Here is a 19,364-nt window from a genome sequence, read left to right as displayed (position 1 = left end):
CCCCGTTATTTCTTACCCACGTGTTTACCAAGCTGTGTGATTTTTACAAGCAAATTGTCCCGATGTGTCTGTTTTGCTTGCCTTAAGAGTTACAAATCTATTTCGTCTGCGAAATGGACACTCTCGCCTCCAGAGACTCTTATATTCAAAAACTTACCAGTAAAGTCTGCGGGCAGCGACATGAGGAACCAAGGAACAGACCATTTGGTAAGTGTTTTTAAATTCAGACCTGTTTTGTGTAACTTGTACCTTATGTGCTCTAAGTGGAAACAAGATGGTAATGATTTCGAGGTGTATATGTAGTAAACGTAACATTTGATACTTGCATCTTATATTAGAAACAAGACTCTGACTATGCTTCAGGCGGCCAAAGGAGGCGCTGTACAGTTTCACCAGTGTTTTCATACAATCCTGTATCATCAGGAGTCTTATCAATAGTCAGGCTATGAGACTCATATATCTACAGTATCTCTCTGTATTAAAGGCACGTACCAGGAGAATGCACAAAAACTCTTGGACAAAACACTTCCACATCACGAGTTTTGGCAATGTTTAACTAGATTTTAATGAATTATGTCATTTAAAATATATATTCTTATTAGTGCAATTAGAATTTTAGTAACATGTTAAAATCATAGTAGATTATAAGCCTAATGAATAGAGCTAGAGTATTTACATTGTTACAAATATATGTTTATAAAGGTGTTTTTTGTTTTTTTGTTTATTTATAGTAAAAATAATTTTTTGGTTTGTTTTTTCAGTAAAAGATATGCTAACTCATGTGACCCATGAATCAGTTCACCCAACATTGCATTTCTACAATAGCGGATTGGAATAACTGAAAGCAAAGTCATAGCATAATTCTTAAATGCAATCACACAGATTGATGTAATACCGTAGTCAGTTTATATGAATTCATCCTGCTGTTGAAATCTAGACTCTGCAGCACATGTTGGTTTACTAACGTGCTCTCAGTGCATCACACCCAGGTCAACAATGCTCTATCAAATTTTTCAATCTATTGCATTCAGAATAGGCTATATGACTTTCTGAATTGGTTGAGTTCAGAGTGTCTAAAGTCTCTAAAGAACAAACCCTAAGCAAGATAGTTTTTAGTACATTTCCAGGTCGTCTGCAACACAGACAGCAATCTGTTTCTGTGCTCAGACTGTTAGCAACTGCATCACTGTGCTGTGGTTGGCTGAAAGGAGAAATGTCACCCAGAATTTTAACTGCAGACAGATTTTCCTGCCGGTAAATGAGGAAACTAGATGACTGTGGTCACCATCAGCTGATGTTTCTCAGAAACTCGATGGACTTCCACCGACTTGTTTGTCAAGTTGCTGGCGTTGTGTCTGCGCCCCACGTCTTAAAGGTCCTGGCCTGGGTGTTTTCAGGAATATTCAGAACCATGTGGCAGCCTAACTTACACTGTCCAATTTATAATAACTGACAAGAAATTGCAACCTTTTTTTTTTTACATAGCAATAAGTAGTGTTTTCTTAAATCCCTATTTTTTCCATACTTTGCAACCCCAATACATGTGCGTATTTGTCTCTGTGTCTAGTTCATTTTAAAGGCAAAGATGATTCTGGTCCTCCCAAGAAGAAGAAGAAGAAGAACAAAAGTAAACAGAAACAGCTGAACCAAAAGGGCAGCACTGAGAAGACACCTACTCCTACACCTCAACAGAAGCCATCATCCAGTCCAGCAGCACTGAAAGGTCCGGCTGCAGCAAAACTGAATGGGTCCAAAGCTAATGGAGCAACAGCAGATGTAACACAGACACCCAAAGGTGCAGTAACTCAGTACAGTTCACCTCAGTAATGCTCTAATGTTGCAATGGGTCAAACAGTCTCATGAGGGGAAAGGATTGAGTTTCTGTTTCTCACTGTATCAATACTGTATTTCCTTTACATCGTCAGGGTTCATTATGTTCTTGAAAAATCTTTACTCAATATGTCCTACAATCACCTTTATTTTTTGTTTTCAAGGGGGAAGTGCTGACTCCAAGTTCTCCGCAGTAGATGTTCTACGCAAGAGACTACATGAAAAGATTGAGGAGTCCAGGGGGCAGGTACTGTATGCAACACTGAAACGTGGCGTAGACAACCACAAGAAATGATATGGATGTGGGGGTTATTATATGGATGTGGGGGTTACTTGGCACTTGACCGCCATGAAAACCAGAATATAAACTAATCACCAAGATCAGATGCAGCTGGACAAGTTTGGAGCATTCAGATTTTTACTTCCCATTCATTTGAATGAGGCCACGAAAATAGCCCGAAAACATTTAACACATTGGTGAACAGATTCAACAACAGATCCCGCTACTACTCAGCTGACGTTTGGTCATATTTTTTTAGAACGTCATTTCGCCAAATAGCATTTTTATTGATAGATGAGAACATAGCGGAGGGATACATGCCTCCGCTATGTTCCCGTGAATGTCAGTTTTCAGTCTATGTTCGTGGCTTCATTCAAATGAATTGGAAGTAAAAATCCAAACGCTACAAACTCGCCCAGCTGCATCCGATCTTGGTGATTAATTTATATTATGGTTTTCATGGTGGTCAAGTGCCAAATAACCTGTTAAAACTAAGTGGAATATTGCTTTAAAGCAGGTTAAAACAAATGCTAATAATAGTTTGCCAATACTGTTTGACCCTAGTGTGACCTGGCTCCACTGAATCCTTAAGTGCAACCATATTCTTCCAATGAATGTTAAACTCTTGGCAATTTGAAAATGAATTCTGCCACCGCTCACTGATGTTGCATTTGTTGAGTCCGTGGAGTTAAAATACAAAACCACAGAACAGTGCCACCGCATTCTGTGCAGATTAGGCAAAAGTTGAATTTAGCGTATAGACTAATTCTGACATGTCTTCTCCCAGGGACCCCCGAAGGATGCGTCCTCAGAAGCGGTTCAGGCAAAGCGAGCGAAACGAAAGCTGGAACGAGAGCGCAAGAAGAGGAAGAGGAAAGAATTCCTGATGAAGAAGCTGGCGGAGAAAACGGGCCTGGAACTGCAGCAGGAGATCAAACGGGAAGAAGAGCCGGCGCCGGCCGCAGCCGCGGGCAGAAGAGACGAGACGGCCATCGTCTTCAACAGGGTGGAGACGGTGGAAGAGGGCTACGTGGACAAAATGGAGAAAAAGAAGAACAAGAAGAAGAGCATGAAGGGCAAACTGACGCCACTGACGGGGAAGAACTACAAGCAGCTGCTGGGCCGCGTGGAGGCGCGCAAAGCCAAGCTGGAGGAGCTGCGGGAGAAGGACGAGGGCAAGGCCCGCGAGATGGAGGAGAAGATGAAGTGGACCAACGTGCTGTACAAGGCGGAGGGCCTCAAGATCAAAGACGACGAGGACCTGCTGCGCGCCTCGCTGAGGAAGAAGGAGCAGACGCGCTCCCAGAGGAAGAAGCGCTGGGACAAGCGGAGCGAGAGCGTCGTGGAGAAGATGCAGAGGCGGCAGGACAAGCGACGCAGGAACATCCAGAAACAGAAGAAGGGCAAAATGGAGAAGAAGAAGGAGAGGGCGCGGAAGAGGGGCAGGGTGCTGCCGGAGGACTTGAAGAAGGCTGCGGTGTAGAGGAGGAAGGACAGTAGACCGTTATATGATGAGACAACATAGGTCTAATTTAATAAATCACTCTGTTTGATCTTTGCCCCTGACTTTACTCTTCGGGACAATGTAAATTATGGACATGATTTGAAAATGCTGTTGCTGTCTTGCATGTGTTCTACTCTCAATCCTTTTGCGGGAGTAATTTGACATAATGTGTGTTATTATGGCCAATAAAATGTCACCCTTTAATTGTGATGAACATGAATGGGAACTTGTGATGTCAAATTTATCCTTTATCCTCACCACATATCAAATTTCTTTAATAATCTAAGACTTGTGCAAGACTATTTTATTGCAAGGCTATCACAGATTCTATATATAATCCAATAGATTTGGTGCCAAAGATGGGTCTGTGCCACTGATTAGAGTTTGGGCAGTAGTGTTTTTTCTGGCAGTTTTTTTTTTTATCTTGCCCCGCCCACATAGGAAGTCGAAATGAAAACACAAGGCGGTTCAAGGGTCAGAGGGAAGAGATCCTGACGCGGCTTCACTGCTTCTCGCCGACCCGAGTAAAACTAATGAGGAATAAATATTATTCATCTTAATCTGCAGCCAACCCGAAAAGCGACACAGCTGAGCACCGCGTATTTCCCTCCGTGAAAAAGGTGAGGTGGACGTAGGCTGCATCGATCCGTCTACCGTTACTTTCACAAAGTGATTGATCAGTTAAATGACAAAGCCTGTGTGTGTGTTTCTAAGGTCCGGGCGGCGACGATGAAAATCCGTTGACTGGAATGAGAAGGTGTTTTTCGGCTGTGGTTTGTCAGAGTGTAATTAAAAAGCTTGATCACAAGGTGAGTGCAGCAGACCTAAAGACATGAAGGAACTAGTCTGTAAGTAGGCTGACGGCACGCTTGAATTTTTTCTTTCATCTTCAGATAATCATGTCACGACGACTTCATGCACGCAGAGTGGAAGGTGTCGACAAAAATATTTGGTAAGTGATTTGAGCCGGATATGACAACAAGGCTGTCAGCTGACTGTGTGTGTGTGTGTGTGTGTGTGTGTGTGTGTGTGTGTGTGTGTGTGTGTGTGTGTGTGTGTGCGGGCGTGTGACTCCGCCCCCTTCCCTGTTGATTGACAGATGTCCTCCCCCAGTGAACCTGTCATTAAAAAAAGGATAAAAGTGAATTGTGCCTTTCAGAAATGTATCACTATGCAATTAAAATAATTTTTGATCATTTTGTTTATACCAAACCACAGGATCTGACTGTCTCTGAGCATGATGTGTGGTATTAAATTCTTGAAAATGCTTATACCCCATTATTGTTAATTGTCACTGATAATCCTAATAACTAATGACCGATTGTTTCGTATTAACAGGGTTGAATTCACACAGTTGGCAGCTGACTACAAAGTAGTGAACCTTGGTCAGGGATTTCCTGACTTCTCCCCTCCCAAGTTCGTCCAGGACGCTTTCTGTGAAGCAGTGAGTGGGGGATGCCAAATGTACCAGTACACCCGTGCTTTTGTAAGTGGGAGTAGACATTCACACACAACATTTACTTGTGTGTGTGTATGTCAGAGAGACAGAAAGAGAATGCCTGCTGCTTTTTCCTGGGGATTTCCCTTATTTTTTATATTTTGTTGGATGGGACAAATTTGTTGAAATGGAAAGTTTTCCTTAATTGCACTACTCTTTGTGTGTGTGCGGGCGTGGACATACAGTAGAGACAGTGAGAGTCACCTTGTCCCTTGTCTCCTCGTTTCATGTGTCCCCTCAGGGCCACCCCTCTCTTGTAAAAATCCTGGCTAAATTCTACAGCAGGATCGTGGGACATGAGATTGAACCTTTTGAAGACATCCTCGTCACCGTTGGAGCGTACCAGGCGCTCTTCTGTACGTTTCAGGCACTGGTTGATGAAGGGGATGAGGTATGAAGTCAAATGTATTTATGAAGGGCTTTTAGCGAAACCGTTGTCATCAAATGTGCTACAGTGCAACAAAGTGTTTGAAAAAAATAAAAGCAAAAGAGAGCAAACACATCAAAAATGATACAAAATGGTGAATATATGTGTGCTTTACGCTTAATAATGGAAGGCTGATTGGTTATCCCTCACATAGATATATAATCAATACAATATAAATCATGATACCACCCTTTGTACATCTACAGCTGCCTTTTTACCAGAACTGGGTAAACTAGTTTTCACAAATAATTCCTAATGTTTGTTTTACTCTTCTTGGAGAACCAGATGGGAGGGGTTTTCTGTTTCAAGGCAATTCAGATAGTGTTGGCTAAGTTGTCAGTGACAAAAAAGTAGAGCAAATTGATTTCCTACATGACAAAACCCTCCCACCTGGTACTCAACACAGGTTAAAATAAAACGAATGACTTGCAACTACCATTTGACGCCGGTTGTTTTTTCCACTTCCATTTCTTTACTGTAATATGGGTGATAAACTACTAAATGAGAGCCCAGAAATGGTTAATAATTGTGGTACCTGTTATGAAGTTGAAGCAGGAAAAATCAGCGTTTAGGTTCTCAGAAATTCAATATCCTTAATACAGAAATCTTTGATATTGGATTGCTTGATCCACATTGAACAGGTCGGGGTTAATGATGACTCTGTTGACCAGTAGCAGCAATTATGTAAACTGGTTTTACGCTCGTGTCTTGATTTTATTCTGTGCTTTAACTGTCTTATTTTGTATTGCTGCCAATCTGCTATGTCATATTTCTTCCATGTTTCTTCCACTATTCTAATCATTGGGCTCTCATGTAAATGGAGATGATAGTTCTATGACCCCATTTCAAGGTAAATAATAATCAAAAAAATAAATGAGCTCACAGAAATTTCTCTTTCAGGTCATAATTGTTGAGCCGTTCTTTGATTGCTACCAGCCCATGGTGAAGATGGCTGGGGGAAAGGCTGTCTATGTCCCTCTGAGACCAGTGAGTGGTTTTCACTTTTTTACTTTCTAAATACGTAGTCATTGTCATAGTTTGCATGGATGTAAATTTATAGAACAACCTTGGACAGATTGTTTTTTCCTTTGTTAATTCCAGAGAGTTGAGGGCAGCAAGGTCCTGTCCAGCGGGGACTGGGTGCTTTCTGCTGAGGAGCTGGCCAGTAAAATCACTCCACACACAAAAGCCATCGTCATCAACACTCCCAACAACCCATTAGGCAAGGTGAGACATTTACCAGTGCAGTGTTTTATCTGTTGACTCTCAACCAGTTGGCCTGATGCACTGGTGTGCCAAGAAGAGGGCTTCGCTGTGCTTTGATATTTTGCACAAAGTTGAGAAAACCAGTGTAAAAAATGTATACCTTTCCTTTATTAAAACATATTTAATGTGATTTAGAGTTGAACTTCTTCCTTGAGGCCAATTCTAACAGCTCATTGTGTTTGCAGTCTATCTGCATACATATAGCTTTGTGTGACTTTCTAACAGCTCATTGTGTTTGCTGTCTATCTGCATACATATAGCTTTGTGTGACTTTTTCAACTGATTAGTAATTTTGTGTGCCATATAATTTTGTTATTTGTGTCTCTGCACATCAACACATCTTTGAACCTTTTTTTCTCAAATCCATGATCCACTCCAGGTGTACAAGACAGAGGAGCTCCAGGTGATTGCGGACCTGTGTATCAAGCACGACCTGCTGTGCATCAGTGACGAGGTGTACGAGTGGCTGACCTACGATGGAGCCAAGCATGTGAAGATAGGTGAGCTGGAATTCAGCAGAGAAACCCGCAGAAATACAGTGGTGTAGAGCCATATTTTAACATCGTTTGGTGTGACTGTGTTATTCACAGCCAGCCTTCCTGGCATGTGGGAGCGGACCATCACTATTGGTAGTGGAGGAAAGACCTTTAGCGCTACAGGGATGAAGGTAATGCATGAATGTTTTGAGCAATTAGTGCAAGCAGCCTGATATACTGTATAATGTTACTGATGACTGGTATTTTCCTTTTAGGTTGGCTGGGCGATTGGCTCTGGGCATATCATAAAACACCTGAAAACCATCCATCAGAACTCTGTTTACCACTGTGCTACGGCTGCTCAGGTTAACAAACAATTCCCAATAATCATCGTACTAATGTAAAGGTTCATTGGTTGTTATCAGGACAGGGCAAATGAGACATTTCATTTAACTTTTTGAAATTTTTTAGTAGGGCTGTACAATTATGGCTAGAATGATAATCCTGATTTTTTTTTTTTTTATAATCCATAACATGAGTTAAATATCTAGTCTCGGGCAAGCTATATTGTTCCAGTTACACCTTTGAAAGCCTTTACCTCATCTCATTTGGTCTTCTTATCCATTCCTGTGTGCAACAGGAGGCAGTGGCCCATGGTTTCCAGAGAGAATATGAGCAGTTTGGGAGTCCAGAGAGCTACTTCCAGCAGCTGCCTGAGAAGCTGCAGGACAAGAGAAAGAAGCTCGCCTCGTGTCTGGAGAGTGTGGGTTTGCAGCCCATCATGCCGGAGGGAGGCTACTTTATGATTGCAGACATCTCTTCTGTCAGTGAGTAGGCTATCTCTAGTTTGAATATCTGTGCATTGGCACTGTAGCGCATCGCTTGCTTTTGTTCTGTGAACAGTCATTCTGCATGGCAAGTGCAATTCATTACAGCCATCCTAAGCTTTCCAATTCTCTACCACTTTTATTTGAAAGACTACTTGAATAAATTCTTAAAACGATGCTTGGAGAATGGTTGCATCCACCGTCGGGGTCAATGGTAGGCTTGAAACGTTTTTTTTGGTTTGTTTTTTTCTGTTTATTATTAGCGCTTACCAGCTAGCTATATTAACTCATTAAAATGACGCAATGGTATGACAGCCAATACTAAAGCAGCAAAATAATACATGAGTTGCCTGTTCAAAACTTTGTAGCTGCACGATCCTCTCGCACTGCCCATACTCGGTCAGAATAGAGCGACCCATCATCCAAGTCACTCGCAGTGTGAACGGACTGTAAATATTCATTAGTATGATAATGATTCAGTTCAGCTTCAGATGTGAAATTGTCTCCTCATTTCAGTGCTTTTTATCTATGACGAGCTGTAAGTTTCCTTTACTTAGCTTTCTTTTTCAACAGCGGTTGACTTCAGTGACCCAAGCACTAAGGATGAACCCTACGACTTCAGATTTGTCAAGTGGCTGATTAAAGAGAAGGTAAACATTCACAAGTTTCAATGAATACTTTGTTGCCGTTTATCTACAGGATGGAAACTAACTAATTCTTTCTGAAATAATAACAAGAATGTTTTAGTGTTTATAGTTTTAGTGTCTTTTGAAGAAAGGATATTATGGAACAAAGGTGATGGGATTAGTGTTTGATTTTGTTTTCAGGTGTACAGTGATGTATTTAGAACAGCCTGTTTTGTTTAGTTTTTTCTCAACATTTCTTCTCTGTAATGTTGCTGTTTTCTGCAGGGTTTAGCAACAATCCCTGTCTCAGCATTCTTCAGTCCAGAGCACAGCAAGGACTTTGAAAAATACATACGATTCTGTTTTGTCAAGGTAAACTAAACCTAAGAATGGAATGATTTGATGATTTGGTATTTATTGATAATTGAATTTGATTCAGGCCTATTTCATTGTGTTGCTCTTTGTCAGCTCAAGCCTTTCTCACTCACATTTACTCTTTCTTTCCTTAAAGGAGGACTCAACTCTGAATGCAGCAGAAGACATCTTGAGAAAGTGGAGTACCAGAAAGTAAAAGCCAACAATGTAAAGCACACAGTCGAGCATTACCCATCCGTCCACATTACACCAGCTAGTTAAACTGGTTTGGGTTGTCTCATCAAATAAACAGAGCCATATTTTTACTATCATTTTGTGTGTCCCCACATTAGTGTACTGTAAGGCACAAGGTCCACAAACATAGCTTCAAACTGCAGTTTGTCCTCATACTGTCTTCATACTGTCTGTGTCCTAAGACAAAAAAAAATGCCTATGAATGCTTCTGTGCAACAATATACATGGCTAATTATTTTAAAAAGCAAATTTTACTTAAATATTTTTCTATAGATCATTAATTTCTTACTTAAGTTAAGTACAGGACAGTACATTTTAATTGCAGAAGTCTTTGTCTTTCATTCAATGGTATCAATTAAAGGGTTAATAAAGCAGTAAATGCATATCTTGTATTATTAAAATGAAATCAATATTTTTGTCTACTTTTAAAAAAATGTTTCCTTCCATCAAAAGCCTGTGGGTGGTGGAGGTGATGCTGTGCGAAAGCTAAAGTGTATTATGTATTATATAGTGTTATGTGCTATGAGATAAGGTTTAGTGAACAAGGAAACTTTGAACTGTCAAATTTCACCATGCACTTTGCTGGGATACAGAGGTCGTGGTTACACTCATCTGTTCAGTATGAAGCTCCTGAATGCTGCCATTGTAGGCTAGTTGTCTTTTCAATACGACTTTGATCAGCACACATTAACTGGGCAGGTCTGAATGCTCCCAAATGTGACTTTTCCTCCATTTGATCCAATGAGCCAGACCACAACTTGATCAAAAGTGTATCTGCGATCACGGAGGGCGCCCGGACTACATCCAACATTAAAATAAACACTCAAACATCAAACCTAATTACACCTCTTGCACTGCACCACCTGGCCATAGCACTACACGTGGATGTGTCCAGTGATGTTGTACATGAAAAGGTGGGTAGTTAATGACCTCCAATCAGTGATCATTATGAGCCAATCATCAATATAGACACAAATCAGTTCAGCTATATTTTTGAGAAACTCTAAAACTCACACTTCTCATGTAGCGTATATTTACATCTCTTTGATAATTACCATGGTGTGTACTATAAATTTATGTTAGAAAGAGTTGTGTCTGTAAACTAGGCTATTCTGCAAAGAAAAGGGTGGGTAAAAGTAAAGTATCCTATTATTACTAATGCAATTCCAAATTGTGTCAAACTACCTTTCCCATCTGCACCAAAAAGAAAGCAACTGACATGAATATCTTTGTTAATGGCAGCCTATAAAACCTATAATCAGTGCCAAAACTGGTAACAAATGCATTAATGCAGGGAGATTCTGTTTCATCTCGTCCTAGGCTTCTTTCGGATTAACTTCAATGGAAATGGATCTAGGTATTATCCAAAATTACATCTTAGCCAGGTCAGAAAGGTCACTTTTAAGTCTACTCTGTTAAAGTCAACTTGGCCGTGATTCAAAATTCTGGACAAGGAGAGCCCGTTATGTAAAGCGGAAGAAGAAGCACTAAACCCTTGGGAGGGAATTCCAATATAATGGATATATAAATTAAATTACAAATTATCACCTAAAGACAGTCTAAAATGTGCAAGAACAAGCCCTTTGTATTATAGTCTTTGTGAGTAGACCTACTGGAGAATGAATCAAACTTTTTCTCTTATTTTTTATTCTTTGCTGTTCAGGCTAATGACCAAACAACTTTGATTGGTGCTCTGGTCATGGTCATAGGTTCACACACAGCTTGTGCAGGAGACTAGGTCAGCACTTTTCTTAACAAAGTTGCAAAGTGCTGAACACCAAAAGATTAAAACAGTAACATAAAATAATGCTGCTTTGAATTTTGTAATTGTGTATCAGCTTTCAAAATGTGTCTCCATGCCTTCTCCTGGACCAACTTTCTGTATGAACCAGTGTTGTCACATTTTCTAAATCATACACAGAAACAGTTGTTCAGCTGATGACATGTTGGCCTTCTCTTCTCTTCTCTTCTCTTAGACCTCCCAAATTTATTGGCCTTTCTAATGTTAATCTTTCTCCCTATAGATCTCATAAAAAGTGACCTTTTAAAACATAGTATGAAAAACATGTTATTCAACGAATGAACTATTGACGTGTCATTCAATGAATTGATTTCAGATCAAAAATTGTATTCCCTAGCAGTAACTGAAACCTGGCTTAACCTTAATAAATACACCTCAATAAATAAGGCATTACCACCCACAAGAATCAAGGAAAGGTAGGGTGCAGTGTTGATGTAGGATTCAAATTTAAGCAAAATTGCCTATCGCTTGTCCTTATTTGAGATTGTGACAGTTAAGTTCTTCCTGTCAGACAGCAGCCAAACTCCCAGATTACCCCAATCCACCTTTATTCTCTAGAAACCACTTGGTCACACACCTCCAGTTTCATGAATTTGCTAGGTTCTCTACAGGTATGGTGACAAACTGTGACAATTGTGATGAATGTGACGTGGGGATTTTATTACACATTTTCACAAAAACCTGATGGTCTTCTCCAAAAAGGTTTCACACAGTTTCTGAACCCAGTCATTGCCAACAGCACATAAATTAATCCTTTCAATGGGCATTGATATAATATAGACCATAATGCCCAGCTTCATCCAACTATTTTATCATCGCTTTTATCTTGATGAGACACAGTTTGCACAACTATTCTGCAAACTGTCCTTCATTTAACTCGGACACTGCTCAAAAAGTCTTTGACGCTCTCCATAACCCACTGTCTCCTGCCTAAGCACCTTCATGAGCAGCAAAACTCACGCAGGGCAGTGTGGGGCCGAAACCTCCCACAGCACGTCCAAAGAGATTGGTAAGGAGAGCAGATTGTATTATATGGTACTATATCATGTTGAAATGCCCCTATGAAGTAATGAGATCTGAGAATGACAGTAAACAATAAACCAATTTTGGCTTTTGTACTTTTCTACCAACAAAAAAGTGGTATACAGCAATTACCCAGACTTGTGCTTTTATTTTGAAATACGAATGGCGACCTGGAAGTAAATAACGTTCACGTGTTAGTGCATGTCGAAATGTCTGCCGTCAGTACAGCGAAAAGACCCAAACATGAATCCTCTCCGGTATTGTAACACTGTTATATTACTAACTCTTGGTATTATTTGGTAATGTTATTTTTTGTGTGTGTGTTTGCTTGATGTCGCATCCAATTGTACTTTTAATTTTTACAGCACGAGGAGAAGGTGGACTGGAAGAAAAGGAGAGCAGACCGTGAGTAAACATCAGCCCAGCATCATCACACTATCGGTTAACAACTTAACAGCTGTATGTCAGTTCTCTGCGTGTAGTTTCTCAGGCCTTTGGACATTATAGTTGAAGCTTGAGACTAGAGCCCGTGACGTTACGGCTGGGTTCTATTGTTGAGTCTAAGTGTTTCATCCGGCCGTGTGGCATGAGGAGCTAACAGTTACAACACACTTGGCACTAAGGGAAATTCTGCAGTAAAAACCTTTTACTGTGTTTTGACTTGTACAATGGAGACATGATAAGGAAGAGAGGGTTTTGTGTGAACTACTTTTATGAACGCGTGTTTAGTTCGCGTTGGTTCAGGGCTATACAGCCATAGTAGCGCTGCGCTGGTGGCGATTTCTGGGAAGCAGCGCCACCACGCGGCTTCGAGATGATGATCATGCAGAGGTGTGACCAAGTCAACTTTGCTCGAGTCCCAAGTCAGTCTCAAGTCTCAAGTCTAAATGTAGAACACCAAGTCAAGTCAGAACAAATCAAGAGTCCAGTATCACTTTAATCTTAAAGAAAACTAAATATCTAGGACTTTTCAATGCAATATGGTTTTAATAGGATAAAAACTTGGCAAGAGCATCATGAGTTCGATTTCTATAATTAGTTTCAACTCCAATAAATTAAATTCTTCTGGTGGAACAAAGCTCATCACTTTCAATCTAAGTCATTTACACAAACACAAGATCTTTTGTCAAGACTTTAGAAACCTTTTCAAGTCATCAAAGTACAAGTCAAGTCTCAAGTCTTCTCTTCATGCATTGAGTCAAGTCTCAAGTAAATAAAACTGACTCGCGTCCCCAGCTCTGTGATCATGATCATGATAATAACACAAATACTTCTAATAATGTTTGTTTATATAGTACTTACAGTACAGTTACAGGATAAAAAAAAACAGCAAAAAGCAAAAAAAGGTTAAAAACAATTTAAGAGATATAAAAACCAAGCAAGATTCATAAGGGTGGACAATAACAATAACTAGGACTGCAAGCAGCCATGGGCAGGGCCGGCCAGATGTAGTGAAAGTAACAACAGAGAAAGCATGTTTATTCTGCAGCACCCAGGACTCAAACTCACAACCTTTGACACCAACAGCAAGTCATGAACTTGTTGAGCTATCTGAGAAGTGGTTTGAAGAGACTGATTTTTAATGAAGTTTTGAAATTTAGATGGTTAATATAGCGCCACCATCAGGACTATTGACCTCAAATGCCAGTTGAGGAAGTTTGGCATGGGACTGGACCTACGTTTAAAGTTTAGTGCATTTTCATGCATAGGAAGACAGTGCTCGCTGGCACCTAATTATATTGTTTGCATTATATTGAAGCAAATCTATAAAAAATAGTTTTATGTGTTTTAAAAAGTGAAAATGAATTTTGATTTGATGGTGTGTTTTTTTTCCCCCAGTAAGGATCCTAGCAGCTACATTTTGTACATATGAGAGACTAAAGAGAGACTACTGCAACTCTCTTGGTGTGTGAGCAGACTTTAAAAAAATCTAATAGTCTGCTGAGTCATCAAGTTGATTTATGTACTTAGCCCTGAATTCGGGGAATCTAGCAGTCCTTATCTTGCCAAGTAAACATTATCTTTTAACCTTAATAGACAAACCTTATATTCTCTGAATCGGCCAGGTGTGTAGTTTCTGGGTGTAAGGTTCATGAGGCTGTGATTATTACAGAGGTCAGATATTTTTAGACGGTAATGTAAAACTGGTGTTTTCATATTCAAAGGGTTATTATTTAAGTTCCTAACCATGTCATGTTTATGATGCTGTAATAAAAATATGGCATCAACTGCATGTCATTTTTGCACTAATCTAGTAGGACAAACAAATATCTTGCCCAGTTGCAAGTAATCTTCTAGCTATTTTCAAATAGCCTACATTGGAAAACTTAAAATCAAAATAGGTTACAATACCAACATCCTCCAAGTATTTTATTTAGTAGTAAAATAATTGGTTATATTTCTAGAATCCACTTAGTTTCTATTGTAAATACTGTATACTTATATACTCTACCACTTATTTTTTTTTATATCTAACGTTCTAACCAGTGTTATGGATTCTTCATCAACAGGTGACAACTCAAAGAAGCAGAGAAAAGAGGCCAAGCTGATCAAACAGTTGGAAAAGCAGAAGCAGCAAGAGGCGGACGCCGAGAAAGCAAAACTTGAACAAAGCCAGAACAAAGGTAACCGTATTATTCTGGACTCGCTGGTCCCCCACATCACCCTCAGGGTAAAATGGTGAATCATGCAGTAATGTGAGATCTGTGTCTCAGGTCGGACGTACACGGTGAGCGTGGCCCTGCCTGGGTCTGTCCTGGACAACGCCCAGTCCACTGAGCTCCGCACATACCTGGCGGGACAGATAGCCAGAGCCTGTGTTGTGTTCTGTGTCGATGAGATCATCGTGTTTGATGAATACGGGGAAGATGTCACGTAAGTCCACATAGAGGGGCAACTTATTGGTCAACACACCCCAGGATGTATTTCGACTTCGGTCATTAGAAAGCTAAAGGAGAAAACTCTGCTTTTTGGTTTTGTCCCACAGGAGCGTAGAAGGGGAATTTAAAGGTGTTGGGAAGAAAGGACAGGCTTGCATTCAGCTTGCCAGAATCCTTCAATACCTGGAATGTCCGCAGTAAGTAGAAACTTTGACGCCCATATCAAATCAATATTATCAGCCTAGTTTATCAGATTATGATCATAGCTTTTCTTCTCCACCAGGTATCTGCGCAAGTGGTTTTTCCCAAAGCATCAAGATTTACAATATGCGGGTAATTTGAAATATTCAAAATTTCCAACACTCATATTCTTGTCTTTAAGACCCCAATTACACCTGGTATTAAAATGCAATCTGTATCTGGATACCTTATCTGGATAAAGAAAGTGTTTCAGTTTCAGAAAGTGTAAACACACCTTGGATAAACACACCTGATGTTTGCATAGTGCACGCAAAAAATGAGATCAGATCACGATGCAGACAACGAGAACGCTTAGAAGTGCCAGGTGTAACACAAAGGCCATGATCGGATTGATCATTATCTGACTGAAAAGATTGCATTTTCATACCATGTATAAATGGGGCCTAAACAAGGACTTTTGCTTTGAATTCTTAACTTCTGTACTTCATGTTGTTTTGTTCCCCCAGGTTTGCTCAATCCTCTAGACAGTCCTCACCATATGAGGATAGATGAGGAATGTGAATACCGGGAGGGAATCGTCCTTGACAGGCCGACCAAACCAGGAAAAGGTTCACTAGTCAACTGTGGAATGAGGAAGGTGAGCGTGTGTTGTTAGGAGGCACCGCCGTCTCATACAACATATATGTTGATGTGGATGCTATAACTGAGGTAGAAGGTTTTTTTTTTTTTTTGCATTTACAAGTGAATACAGGTGTAAATATGTCCATCTACTCCCCCAGGAAGTTCAGATTGATAAACAGCTGCAGTCTGGACTACGAGTCACGGTACAGCTCAGTAAGACACAGAATAAAGGTATTTCTGTCCATCACAATGTAAGCTTTTCAGTGTTTTGGATGTGTCTTTTGAGTAGGTTGTTATAGCACTCAGTGTATTGGAATTAACTCTGTGTGTGTGTGTGTGTGTGTGTCCGTCTGTCCATTGATCCTCAGAGAGCAGATTATATAAAGGAGGGGTGGTGGCTCCTCATGTTCCCAGGAGTGAAGGAGGCCTCTACTGGGGTTACAGTGTCCGCCTGGCATCTTGTCTCAGTAGGTTGACCACAGCCTGACACACAACTGTCATGTTTCAGACAAACACACACATTCTCCAGAGATGTGTTGAACCAAGATAGTGTGTTTCGTCTACAATGTGCTAGGTTGTGGCATACATTTAGTCTGCTGTGGTTTTGTCGATGCAGGCGATGTGTTCACAGAGGGTCCATATAAAGAAGGGTACGACGTGACGATTGGCACATCAGAGAGAGGCAGCAACATCGACCAAACAACACTGTCGCCATTCAAGTAAGTTCAGAGCAAGTAAGGTGATCATATGATAAGACTACTTTATCGTATTGGGCTTCAGTTAACCTATTCTTTCTATTCTGTTTGACTTTCTAGGCATCTTTTGGTAGTTTTTGGTGGTCTGCAGGGATTGGAAGCCAGTGTAGATGCTGACCAGAAACTGGATGTAACTGACCCCAGTGTTTTATTTGACCTTTACCTCAACACCTGCCCGTCCCAGGGCAGCAGGACCATACGCACAGAGGTGAGCGGGACACAGGTGTTTGTTGGTTGAAACAAAGCTGGGTGAGGCGAGGTCATTTTCCGCACATTGGATAGCTTATGCTGTAAGGTCTGCAGATAATTTGAATTTGTTCTGTCTATTCTGGTCACCAATGTATGGCAGTGTATTTATAATTTTTTTTTTTTTTTTTCAGGAGGCGATCTTAATTTCCATGGCAGGGCTGAGACCGAAGATCACTGCTGCTTTTTCAGATGTGTCCAGTGCTTCATTGCAGAATTTGTGATAGAAAAAACGGAGACTTCCTGGCAGTGGTGTTGGGGCATGAAGAACAGTCATCTATCTGGTATTTGCCATAAAGTGTGTAGGACTGCTGTTATTTTTCCTTTTAGACCTGTTAACTTTGTCTATTGTAAAGCCAACTATTACCTTGAATGTCACACAGCAATGTATTATGTGTGTGTGTGGTGTGACAGTGCAATTAGATACTGGTTTTACAATACCTGGTGTATCAGATCGGCTGCCATTCCTCCTAATGTTAACTTTTAGTCTTCATTCAGTATATTTTGGTTTACAAATGATTCTACAGATATATTTGTATATATAAATACCATATGCACACACTTGAATTTCCTTGTATTGGTTTTTAAAAGCATGTAATTTGTTCAGTAAACAGACAATACATAACTTTTCTAAGAAAAAAAACAGCAACAGGAGCTGCACAACCTGGAAAAAAAAAAAAGTTGGATATTGTGCTTGCAATTTAAATTGATATAATTAACATTAGTCAAAACCTCAGATTTCGTAGTGAGAAGGCCAAAAGCATGTCTGCAATTACTAAATGTAAAAGATCCATTCCTGCCACCATTGACCTCTGACAATTTCCCAGTACCATAAGAGAGTCACCCGACACAACACACACACACACATAAATACAGGTACAGGCACACCAGACTCTCTATAGACGTTCTCTTCATAGTCTTCTGGGTTATTTGTGGGACTGTTGTTTTTTTGTGGATGGGCTGGCTTCATTTGTGTTTGCATCATATTGTAACAGACTGCCAATTTCTATACTGAATATCTTGTAGACTCTGTGTTCTTTATGCAAACCTCTGGTGCAGAGGTTATTGTAACTTTGCATTGTACACAATGAATAGGCATAAGCCTGAACAGATATGCACAGTATTTTTTCATTTTCCAGACTGATAGCTCAATGAATAACAGGCAACATAATGACAAGGGAGCACAGCAGGCGATGGGGTTATCCTCCTCTCTAGCTGTTCAGTATTGACTGAGGGTTGGCCAACAGGTGGACACCTGTGTGACATAAGATGCCTACAGATTGATGGCTTCTAAGAGGGAAAATCATAAGAAATTGCAACCTCCTGGGATTTAGATATCAGTATGTAAAAACTGCAATTTCACTTTTAATTTGACTAATCGTGCAGTCCTAAGAACAGTACATAACATTACCATGATACATTCTCTGGACTATTTGAACTCAAGCCGCATGCGCCGGGATGCCATTGAGGTAAAAAGGTTTTAGTTCACGAGGCAAGTTTTGTGTTCATAATCTGATTTACGAGAAAACTGAGACTGTAGTAGTCCACCAATATCTTCAGTTTGAGGGCTTTTTAACCTGTATGAGATGACAAAAATAACTGTAGGCTTATTGTGTTTGAACAAGCCCTGAAAAGTGTCACAATTTGCCTCTGAAAAAATATGTAACGTACTGTAATTTATCTTGCTATTCATACGTGGTTGAAAATACCCTCAAACTGAAGGTGAGTATATACTTCAGCTTCATAGTGACTATCATCTGATATCTAAAGTTAAGAGACTTTAAAAATCCAAAACAAACACCGCATCAGTGTTTACAATATTTGTAGGGCTCCATTGTAGATTGTGTCTTTAGATTGAGTTGGCGGTCTACTAGACCTGACTTGGATCACTGTAACAAGTACTCTCCTGTACATATTGGACAGAAATGTGTTCCCAGTACAAGTCAAGAGGAGAGCTGACCAGGATGCACAGTATTTTATAGGCCACTGAGACTCATAACTATTGAGTCATAACTAATTGGACGTACTGGGTGATATAATCCCTCTTCAACATCGGAAACATGAGTGCATTTTTAGGACATTTTAACAAAAAACATTATAAACATGTAAAAATACATCTTTTAAATTCATTTTGTTTCTATTTACAAAAACACTCATCAGATGGCTGCCACACTTCCATGTGTAATACACTGAGTATTTCAGGAACCTCGCAAAAATGAGATTCAGGATTCTTTGTACACCTTTGCAACATTAAACATTCTTGGAGATCTGCTTGATAACTTGTTCCAAAAATAAATGTTTCCAAAAGCTTTTCCTTCCACATGGTGATTCCCAAAAGTGCCTATGGTTCAAAGGAGGGGCACATACAGAAAAGTTGCGAAAATCCCTCTGTGTGTGGCTCTTTGACAAGGATCAATCAAGTGAAATACAATGAAATCCAGTCCATAGTTAGGGCTATCGTGAGTGTGAATAGATTGCTGGTTTTCACAAAGTCT

The 19,364-nt window shown here is 40.1% G+C and overlaps 2 protein-coding genes across 2 annotated transcripts; both read left to right on the top strand.

Moving 5' to 3' along the window:
• Positions 1–5: 5 nt before the first annotated feature.
• surf6 (surfeit 6) lies at positions 6–3,826 on the top strand. The gene is made up of 4 exons (XM_071523341.1): positions 6–207; positions 1,568–1,795; positions 1,995–2,077; positions 2,898–3,826. Exons 1-4 carry the CDS (start codon positions 114–116, stop codon positions 3,591–3,593), a joined length of 1,101 nt encoding a protein of 366 aa, XP_071379442.1. The 5' UTR covers positions 6–113; the 3' UTR covers positions 3,594–3,826.
• A 252-nt stretch (positions 3,827–4,078) lies between these two features.
• On the top strand, positions 4,079–19,354 carry LOC139647432 (uncharacterized). Its single transcript, XM_071523327.1, has 28 exons — positions 4,079–4,234; positions 4,329–4,423; positions 4,508–4,566; positions 4,953–5,100; positions 5,354–5,503; positions 6,440–6,533; positions 6,645–6,766; positions 7,185–7,305; positions 7,396–7,472; positions 7,557–7,646; positions 7,922–8,108; positions 8,682–8,758; positions 9,020–9,106; positions 9,246–9,301; positions 12,080–12,153; positions 12,345–12,424; positions 12,533–12,572; positions 14,007–14,072; positions 14,678–14,791; positions 14,882–15,041; positions 15,154–15,243; positions 15,330–15,379; positions 15,754–15,884; positions 16,027–16,099; positions 16,237–16,335; positions 16,485–16,587; positions 16,684–16,831; positions 17,004–19,354. The coding sequence occupies exons 2-28, from the start codon at positions 4,364–4,366 to the stop codon at positions 17,091–17,093; spliced, it is 2,646 nt and encodes an 881-aa protein (XP_071379428.1). The 5' UTR covers positions 4,079–4,234; positions 4,329–4,363; the 3' UTR covers positions 17,094–19,354.
• The last annotated feature ends 10 nt before the right edge of the window (positions 19,355–19,364 follow it).

This window comes from Centroberyx affinis, unplaced genomic scaffold, assembly GCF_046629955.1.
Source record: "Centroberyx affinis isolate AG114_WGS23_722 - 3 ecotype Tasmania unplaced genomic scaffold, CSIRO-AGI_Caff_v1 ptg001080l_1, whole genome shotgun sequence".
In the NCBI taxonomy this organism is placed as follows: domain Eukaryota; kingdom Metazoa; phylum Chordata; class Actinopteri; order Beryciformes; family Berycidae; genus Centroberyx; species Centroberyx affinis.
This window is presented reverse-complemented; position numbering and strand designations above follow the sequence as displayed.